Source organism: Maylandia zebra, linkage group LG22, assembly GCF_041146795.1.
Source record: "Maylandia zebra isolate NMK-2024a linkage group LG22, Mzebra_GT3a, whole genome shotgun sequence".
NCBI lineage: Eukaryota > Metazoa > Chordata > Actinopteri > Cichliformes > Cichlidae > Maylandia > Maylandia zebra.
The window spans coordinates 34586295-34597055 of NC_135187.1; the positions used below are offsets into that span (position 1 = coordinate 34586295).

The window sequence follows — 10761 nt, forward strand, 5'->3', positions numbered from 1 at the left end:
ACCTAGTGTTTTGTTTTTGACTGAACATTTTCGTATTTTGCAGCAGGGGGCCCCATTAAACTGTGTATCAATCGACAACAGGACTGAATTCACATTAGATATGTTGTCCTCGTGTTTGAAATTTGCTACAGACAATCGTCTAGAAATACAAAGACCTTGTAGCACACTGTAAATCCATCAAACCAATCTGAGGTGAAGGAATCAGTTAAGATATAACGTTTTGATATGGCCTTGGGGTTCAAGATGTAATGATTAAATGGGCAAAAGGCAAACACTGAAGTTAACTGGATATCAAGAACAAACCAGTTATGGACTAGAAGGAAACCACGACAACTCTGGGGAGCATTCAACAGACCCACACAGTGGCAAAGTCACAGGACTAACAGATGGGGAAGAGACTAATAGATTTTAGCTCCTTGGCCACACCTCCCACACAGACCCAGTCCTCTGGTGTTTTCTGTTTTAAATGTGGGGGAAAAGGGTGAAGTCAGCAAAAACAAACTGCCACCATTAAATCATCTTCCTGAATCTAATGTCAGAGCAGTAATGGGAATGCACCCATGATCGCAAAGGTTACTCCTTTCTTGAATCTCTGTGCTAGCTTTTCTTTCTCTGTATTCCTCTACCCCTCGTGCTCATCCCCTAACCATGAGTCAGCTGTGGCCAAGATCATGTCTTATTTGCTGGCTGCTGTTCTGCCATAAAACACTCTTTACTTGATGATGATGGATGGGAACATCTAAAGCTCACCATGGTGAGTTGGTTTCACCTGAAGGAGATGCCTAAATTAATGCTGCCACCCTGTTCAAACCCAAAATTTCCCTCTTACATCTTTTCCAAATATTGTTTGAACTCCAAAGGCTGCCCGGCCTCCTGCAGAAACAGTGCATCTTGTTAATGTCTGCTACTAAATTTGAGTCTTTATTTATATTCAGGATGGCAGCATTACAAATTGAGCTAAATCTCAAGAGATAGTTTCAACTGGTAAAAAAAATCCTAACCCAGCTTGCCTTACATTCAAAAGTGACACATAAGATCCCTAGATGCATCTTTTTAAAATTTTTTCCTTCAGTCCAAGAGAGATACACGACCTAGTCGAAGATACTGTGCAGAATAACTCCTTCAAACTGAATGCTGAACACTGGAGCCTGCTATAGTGTTGGTCTCTATAGCTAATCTCTTTCTTATTAACAATGGTATGGGGATACACACACACACACACACACACACACACACACATGCATATATACATGTATCGCCAGTATGTCGCAGGGCTAACACATGGAAACAGACAATCATTTGCACTCACATTCCCGCCTACAAGCAATTCCCTTACTAACTGCATGTCTTTGGACTTGCATCCTCAGACTGTATGCTAAGCCAAAGAAAGAAGACTGAGGACAACAAAGTATGAGTATATTAAAAAGATGGCCACAACTCACCACATGGTTAGTGGATACCTCAGGCAGCAGAAACCTGAGAAAGAAGAGGAGAAAGAACAAGTGGCTGATACTGAGAAATCCTACCAATGGCTGGATAAAGCTATTGGTAGGACAGCACAGAGAAACTAATCATGACAGCTAAGAAACAACCAGGGTCTTGCCTGGTGTGGGGATTACCACACCAGGCAAGACCCTGGTTGTTTATGATGCAAAGATGCCCCCTGAGACAATCCAGCACACAACAGCTGGATACAAGATGCTAGCAGGCAGGACATACATATATAGAACCCCATAACCAAGCAGCTGGCATAGTATACAGGAACATCTGTGTCGAGTATGGCCCTAAAATTAGGAAGTCAAAATGGTGGTTGAGAATGACCAAGCTAAGATCCTGTGGGACTTCCAGATACACAAGAACAAACTGGTGATGGCTAACGAACTGGACACAGTAGTGGCAGACAAGCATAAGCCCGTAGTGATAGATGTAGCCATACCAAGTGATAGAAACATAAAGAAGAAAAACAAGAATCTCAAGAAATACCAAGCGCTAAGAGAGGAGCTCCAGAAGATGTGGAAGGTAAGGGTAACAGTGGTCCCTGTGGTAATTGGAGCATGCAGGGCAGTGAGCCAAGCTGGGCGAGTGATTCCGAGACATCTGTCCAGAAGAGCACAGTCTAAGAACAGGTAACATACTGTGTAGGACCCTCAAGCTTCCAAACCTCTGGTAGATGACCCGAGTTTGAAGTTTTTTATACATACATTCTCTCAAACACAGAGACGTGCAAGGAGGGAGGGAGGAAGGAACATAGGTCCTATGAATGAAATGCTTTGATTCAGCCAGTTTGTTCTAGTAGTGTCTGATAAACAATACGGCTCGATGTGAAACTAATGATATTAACACAGTATCCGAGAAACATGTGGTCCAGGTTTTGCACTGATTATGAAATGTAATGCGATTTATATAGCACTTTTCTAGTCTTACTGACCACTCAAAGCACTTCAGAATACAGCTTCATTTAGCAAAAAATTCATATTCTTTGTGAAAGCTGCAATACCTGTACTACACAAAAACGGTTCCAAGTGGGGTTCGAACCAAGAACCTTTTTTGCTCTGAGGTCGTAGCACTAACCACTTCACCGCAGCACTGGCCGACTAACAACTATGTGTGTCCAAACAAGGCAGTGTTAGCTGATAGCATTCCACTCGCTTGCCCAAATATGGTCATTTTCTCTCATAAATAAATAAATTTTAAAAAATACATTTCAAAGCCTACAATATAGTGACTTTACAAATCAAAGAATGTTGTCATAGTGGCTGTGTCCATCTTTTTGCCCAAGGTTCTCACACATTTCTGTATTCTCTCTAGTGGCCTGTATTTGACTTACTGCTCCATAATGCTAATAATCACTTGTATGCCAACGTTAGGCCTATGACATATCTGCATCCTATTACGGAAAGACATCAGCTGGCTTAATAACAACATGTATGCTATGTTACAGTTAATGTACAGTTAGCAACAAGTTTATTGACTTCAGGGTCTTTTGTTCTTAATCTTTTTTTCATTGTTCGGCTTGTCCAACCACGGACCTAATTGTGAACGTGGACGATTTTCTGTAGTATGAAAACCGAAAAAGAAAACATTAACATCCCACAAATAGAAGGTTTGTAGTTACTTTTTCTTTTTTACCGTCTTTGTTTTGTTTCGTAAAAATTTTGTCACTGCAATAACACAATCAACCACATCTGCTGAAACTTTACGTAGGCCAAGAAGCAATATTTCCTCTGCCCCCACCTCCACCAACAAGGCCCCTTCGCAGATGATAAATCACAGATGACAGAGGGCACTACATGCACAAGCGGACCACCATGCCGCAGCTTTACAACAATTAATTAACTGTCTGACAGTCATTTATCATGGCAACAATAAGGTGAAAAAGTCAAGAGTTTATTAAAGCTCTGCTTATTTTTCAAGAGCTATAGACCATAGGAAACACTTCATATACATGTACAAATACATATGCAACATTCACATTCTTACTTCATACAGAATGACAGTAACACAAAACACAATTAATCAGAAAGAATCCCTTAAAAGCACATCTGTAAACAAATATTTGCCAGACAAAGAAACTTCTCGAACACGTCACAAATCAGAGTTCGAACTCGGCAACACAAGCTTAAGGTTACTACAATTAAGTATGTTGGCACAAAGTGAAGACATGTTTGGCCTTTTTAATAAATACTGTACACTGCATCACACTAAATGACTACCTGTTTTTCAAAAGCGACAAGACAACATCACTAATTTTCAGTTTGAAGTTATGGTACAGATCTGATATAGCCATGCACTGTAGAACTGATATGCAGTCTTTGAGACTGACTAGGAGACTAGGAGTAATGGGATAAGGACTGGTCAGGAGTCAGTAGGTCATTCTACAATCTTATCCCAAGAGAAAACTCCATGTGGTGCTGTTTCTGGACAAACTCTGGAAAAAGCAAACAGCAGTAAAATGCCTGCAACTGCAGTAACTGTTCTCAAAAGCATGCATATATGGCCCCAAATAGGCAATGGAGTGACATTTGAGGGCAGAATCTGACACTTGTCAGAAGCCCTGGGAGAGCAGCAATAAGATATTGTTTTGACAGCACTTCGGGCCACCAGAGACATGCAAGCAAAGCTGCGCTTCTTTCTGAGGACGTCAGTTTAACTGTCACTTCAAGATATGAGACAAAGGAAGACTTCTAAATGCGTAAAGACATTAAAGACACTAAAGACATTAGGACTAATATTTAAGTGCTATTACTGCTAACTGCTAACTACACTAGCTCCTTCCGACTACAGCTGCTTACCACAGTTGATTACTTTACTCCTTTACGTGATACAACAGAAACTTTGTGTATTAGAGATTTTGCATTTTCTGTACATAATCCTGTTTCTTAATATTTGTTCTCCTCAGTATTCATCAGCACACAACACAACAATCAACTTTAGAAAAGCCCACGTTCAAGAATGTTTCCAGTTAACCATATTTAATAATAGACACCATTGACCAGAACCGATAGGTCACACAGGCAGGTCAAATGTGTGGCACACCAGAGTAGAAGCAAAGCAAAGCATGTCGAAACGCTGGTTTCAGGAGTACGCCTAGACGCATAGAGAGGGTTACGTTGAGATATAGTCTAAAGTGCTCCACAGCAGCACATTCAGCTTACTACAGGACTTCCTTTAAGAAGTTAAACGCTAAACCAAACAAACTTAGCTGCTTTATTCATTGAGAAAGCTTTATCCTACTCGACTGATTATACTTGAAATCAATCTTAAGGAAGCCACAAAGTGGGCAACTGAACTTTGCATTAAATTGCTTTCTTTTTTTTCTTTTTTTTTTAATGAACAGAGCAATACAGGTGTTCATGTTTCACTGTTACTGTCTAATGTTAATCTAAAACGATTTTCAAAAGGAAATACAGCACACATTAAAGAAGGAATGACAATATTTCATGAAAACCATTAAAGATAACTCAAATGTATTACAGATCTTAATTTCAGGTGGCTTAATAGTAAACGCTGTCATTTTCTACTTGTTTTTTTTTTTTTTTCTTTTGCTCATGTATTTTAGTCAGTCGTCAAAAGTGTTTAAATCCTAACATGTCTTGCTGCATGCAGCTGTGTCCAAATAATAAGATAAGTTAATGGTCATATGTGCAAGCAGTTGAGAGTCCAACACTAATAAAAATATAGTAATAAAATGAAATAACTGTGTCTGACAACAATTCATCATGTAGGGATCCATGTTTTAGATTCACACAGATCTGCTCAATTTCGTTGGTCCAGTTTGGATCAGAGGTGGCTGTGGGGCGGCGTGATGGTCTCGTTCTTCAGTCTGACTTGACTGCCATTCTTCAAATGCTTCAATTTGTCTCTCTCTCTCTCTAAGCCAACGGTCATCTGTCCCGAGTTCTTATGGGAGGTGAGGTAGCTGCCCCAGCTCTCACAACCTGTGCAATGCAAAGATAGAAAGAGTCAGGGCAGCACACCTCACACCCCGACCAGAACCCCTGAAACTCAAATGCTGCCTCAAGAGCACCAAAAATAACACACAAATACTTTAGTATTCAAGTGCTGAGCTCATTCCAATCTGTTAAAATGACACTGGTCCTGAAAAGGTATTTGACATGTCAATGTGAATGAAAAACTAATATTTGTAACATTCATTCTACATTAGTGTGATACTTTACACTACAGACACTACTTAGCAGATTGTTGCAAAAGAAAAGACATTAAAGATTTAAACTGTTGAATAAAACTCTAGTTACTAATAGGATGCCTGAATCAACCCAGTACAAGTGCTGGATGATAGATGATGGTTTTATTTCAACTCAAAAGAATCCAAACACCAAAAAAGTGTTTGTACTCTTCTTTGTTTCCTGTCACTCATTGGGGTATTTAATAGTCACAATAGAATTTTCTGCACTTTTTTTAATTTAAAGGATGTGCATTCGTTGCTTCACTATTTGTCTGATCTTGAAAAGAAGACAGTGAATTCTAGAGCACATAGTAATTCACACTATCCACATTATTTATACCGAGTAAAGAAAAAGAAGAGCGGTACACACTAGAGACCACTGAGTGTCAAGCTTTTTTTGAATGACTTAAATCAATGATGGAACTGAAACAATGAGTAAAGTAGAAGAGATGAGAATTTATAATTTAGTCACTGCAATAAAACTGTAGCAGAATTACAGAATTGATGCTGAACCCTTTCTAAAGTTATCCAAAAGCTTGAAAAAAAAAAAAAAAAAAAGCAAATGTTGATTTTGCACCAACAAACAAACAAACACCCGCAGATTAGGACAGATGTTTTACAAAAATGAATGAAAAACACAAGTGACTTCATGCATCATCTTTGAATTTACAATAGAACGGCTAAAGTTATATTTCAACATAACCTTTTAAAAACTGATAAGGTGCTTAAAGTTACAAGTCTATGTGCACTCTAGAGCAACAAGACAATGTTCATGAAGGGAACTGTGTTCAGTGGGAAGTCTGAATAATTGGGGAAAAAAAATCTGAGGGTTTCATCACAGGGCAATGTCCTGACAAGGTCCCCATTATTACCAACTTTTTTTAAATTATTTCTTTCATAGAATGCCAAATGCCAAGAAGAATTCTGTTTATTAGACACCTGACATCAGGGGTAGAGGAAATTCTGCTGTTCATTATGCCTTAATGAACTGTGCAAATGTATGTGGCAGGTCAATATAGAGCGCCTATGGAGAAGAAATCGTCAACCCCCTCATTCTGCAGAGCATAGGCAGCCCGAGCCTAATGAAGACTGAACTTTAATCATCAGGAGGATATGGTTGCGTCATGGGACACACACACACACACACACACACACACACACACACACACACACACACACACACACACACACACACTTGCATTACCTCACCTCACAAGGTTTTCATTGTCGCCTGGTCCTTTGCAGGTTGTACACTCAGTCCTCGTGTCATCAGCTTTTGGTTTTTTCTGCATTGCAGACTGGCGTTGTCGCCGTTCCCGTGGCAGAGGTTCCTATGGAAACAAGGCTGATTAGGAATGAGACCTGTATGAGTGCTTGTTGAGTAGTAAAAAATAATGAGTATTAAACTGGGGAAAGATGTGAAGTACATTAAAGCATTATTTCCACAATATAACTGATGAATGTGATAACTGGGGCAAGGCCCTATTGAAACTTTACATTAACTACTAAAACAGCTGTATGGATGCTATGCAGATGATTTCCAGTTTTATCTATCCATAAAGCCAGTTGACACACACCAATTAGTTAAACTGCATAAATGTCATAAAGACCTGGATGACCTCTAATTTCTGGCTTCTAAATTCAGATAAAACTGAAGTTGGTTATTGTACTCACCCCTAAAATGGTAAAAACATCGTGTCTAACTGTTGTGGTCCTGGGTCTTTGACCCAGTATTTTGAGTTTTGTTGTTGACTTGTGATTTATTTCTTTTGGATCTGAGATGATTTACTGTTCTAGTTCACTATCTTGTCCTTTGAGGATTACACTGTTCCCTGGCATTTCTGAGTTTGTTTGTCCTCTGTGCTCTTATGATTGTGTTATTTCTGTTTCGTGCCCAGTCTGTTCTAGTTTTGTCTCTGTCTCTTGTCCTCAGTGTTTCCTGTGGTAATCAGTCATCTGTTTATCTCCGGTCCCTGTGTCACGTTCAAACATCTTAGCCTGGGTCTCAGCATGTTTATTGGTCATATCCTGTTTTATTTTCATAGTCCCCTGTCTCATGTGCATGATATTCAGTTTTGCTTCTTATCAGTTAGATTCTGTTCAGCTGTGTTCCCAAGTGTGTCCACTTTGTCCTAATCTCCCTAATGTCCTTCCTCACTGATTACAAATGTGAACCAAGCAGTCACATTAATGGATCAGCATACACAGGAACATAATTCCTTTTATCTGTGCATGTGTTATTAAAAATGACATAAACATTAATATCCTGGAGCCTGTAAAATACAAAATTTTTGCATCTTTACTTGTTTAAGGCATACCTAAACCTCAGAAAATTCACAAAAAACTTAATGAATTGTTTTTTCAACATTAGTTCCTATAAAATGCAACTTTACTATAAAGTCTGTACCACGATTAGGAAACATGACAGATCAGATTAAAGCAACATGCCAGTAGTAATGACGTTTTCGTGAAATGAGTCCATCAGCCTATAGGAATATTTGCTCTGAGTTTATTACGTACCTGAGACAACATTCAGAACTTGGAATCATCCATGAGCATCCCAAAACCAAAATAGTTGAATTCATTTTTGCACATAGCACAATGGCAATTGCTATTAAACAGTGATTATCAGAATCAGGGCTGTCTAACGTGTTCATTAAAATCAACTGAACTGTGTATGTACAAAAGTTTCTACAACTCTGTCATGAGCACAACAAATTCTAAAAATAAACACCAACACATCAAGTTGTGCACTGTACAATCTTGTGTATAAGAATACAGATACACCGATCTACCCCTCAGTCTCCTAGTAGACACACATTTGCCTTGTTCACAAGATTTTCATAACACTTGACCTCTGACTTTGAGGTCAAAGTGACTGAGATTTGTCCAAGACTTCTTTTTGGACTTTCTTTGCAGATGCACCTATAGTATCAATCTCAAAATTCTAGTTGACTTCCTTCTTGAGTTATCACAGTCACAAGATTCTCTGACCTCTGACCTCAAACTCATCCAACATTGTCATAGATATACCTGTGATATCTATTTGAAGTTAATGCATTTACAAATTAGGTGTTCACCTGCCCACTGCCTGCCCGGCAGGATGAACACAATACCTCACCAGTGTTTTAAGCTAAGGGGTAAACAGCTTTGGTCTTATTAGCCCAGCTTGACCTTTTCTGTCAGTCTCGCAATCACAAACTTGGCAAAGGAGAGAGAAAAAAAAAGCTTAAAAACATTTGCATTCTTCCTCTTACATTCTTAAAGTATGTATTGAAATCTGTACTGTGAGGAAAGTCAGTTCCTTTAAACAGTAGGATTCTTCTTGAAGAAACAATTAACTATTTTTTAATTTCAATAGAGGAACAATACTGGCAAATATGAGTAAGAAAAGACAAAAAACAAAAAAAAACCCTGGAATGACAGAATGCGACAAAGAAGCAAACATGGGCAGGTAGAAGAGCTTAACTGAATTTCTCAAGAACATGTTGTTTAGAACAATACCTTTTTTTCTGTAGAGAAATAAAGCAACAAACCTCAATTTTATCTTCTCGCTCCTCACAGACTGGAACTCTCTTCCTCTTCTGCCCTCTGGTTCTCTATTTAAAAAGATAAATTAAAAATCCGAGCGGTTGTAAATGGTTGAAATGGTAATGCCATACAAAATACAAAACAATACAATATAATTTTAAGAAGAAATTAAGACATTTTTATTTCTGGGTGGGTCAAAGCCTTGTCTGACACCTTATAGCTTGATTTTTCTCTGCTGAAATCCAGATCAGAGAAGAAATTAATTTTAGTAATCCAGGTGTTGGTTGCTTTATAAAAGGCTTTCAAGCAATGTGGCATTCTTGGTTCATTTCATTTGCCTTAGATTGTGTCCTTGAAGGAACAGGGAGGGGCTGCCAAAGGTAGCTTGAAGAAGAGACATTGTATAACATGAAGACAAGGAACTCAAAGAGTCTTGAAATGAAATCTATGGAAGAGTACTGAAATGACAAACACGTGTCTTCCTACACCCTTGGTGGTTTGTGGACTGATCTGGCTGGGTCCTGGTTCGGTTCTGAGCTTTGGCCCCTGTGGGGACGTGGTCATGGAGGGTGGGGTAATCCTTCCCTACTGCTTCCAGGTGAGCATTGCTGCCCAGGTACAGGTCTTGTTGGTTCCAGGGAGCGCGGGTGGATGTTCTGCTGTGGTCGTTGACCCACTCTCTCAGGAGTGGTGGTCTTGGGTTTCTTGGACCTCTTCTGCGTGGGAGAGTGGTGGGGGTAGGGGGCTCGGGACTCTGCCAAGTCCTGGGCAATTCTTGGTTGCTAGGGTGACGAGCCTCTAGCGGGGTTGGCTGCCTCTCGCCCTTTGGCAATGGGCACCCCATCTGAGGTCTACCTCCTGCTCGGACAGACTCGCAGTTGTCGACAAAATGTGTAGCCTCAGGTCTTCGGTACTCATGGGGCCTGCGGATGGGTTGATCTCCTCGATCTATCTCTATCTGCCTTCGGCTCCTGGGGGCTGTCATTGCGGCTTCCCACCCTTATTATCAAATACACTTCGTGACAAAGTCACATACACAGACACTCAGTTTCGCTCAGACCCACACACACACACACACACACACACACACACACACACACACACACACACACACACACACACACACACACACACACACACGCGCACACACACACACACACACACACACAAGAAGACTGTTGATTTATGTATCTGTGCATTTTCTAATTTTTGTGTACCAGTTGCTGTAGGTTTTGTTTTTTGTTGCAGCAGTTGACAGTACGGGGTCTGATCATTATCTAGGCAAGGCAAGGCAAGTTTATTTGTATAGCACAATTCAACAACAAGGTGATTCAAAGTGCTTTACAGAGACATTAGAAACAAGAACAAATAAAAAGCATGATTTAAAATTGAATAAAACAAGCAAATAAACTAACTAACTAATTAACAAACAAACAAACAAACAAACAAACAAACAAACAAACAAACAACAGTATATAAAATCAAAACAGAAAATCAGAACAGTAGATAAAATCAGTAGTTAAATGTAAGTTTTGAAATTTAAG

The 10761-nt window shown here is 39.5% G+C and overlaps 1 protein-coding gene across 5 annotated transcripts in view; it reads right to left on the reverse strand.

Annotated features, from left to right (window-relative positions):
* The window catches only part of phf14 (PHD finger protein 14), a 153779-nt gene that overhangs the window by 74706 nt on the left and 68312 nt on the right, over positions 1 to 10761 (reverse strand). For 4 of the 5 annotated variants that reach the window (XM_076879578.1, XM_076879579.1, XM_004560965.3 and 1 more), the window contains 2 exons: positions 9223 to 9285; positions 6896 to 7017 (listed from right to left, as the gene is read on the reverse strand). In XM_076879578.1, coding sequence (XP_076735693.1) covers positions 6896 to 7017; positions 9223 to 9285 — 185 coding nt within the window. Of the gene's footprint in view, positions 1 to 3366; positions 5439 to 6895; positions 7018 to 9222; positions 9286 to 10761 lie in introns of those variants that run through there. The other variant, XM_004560966.3, reaches the window with a different exon arrangement.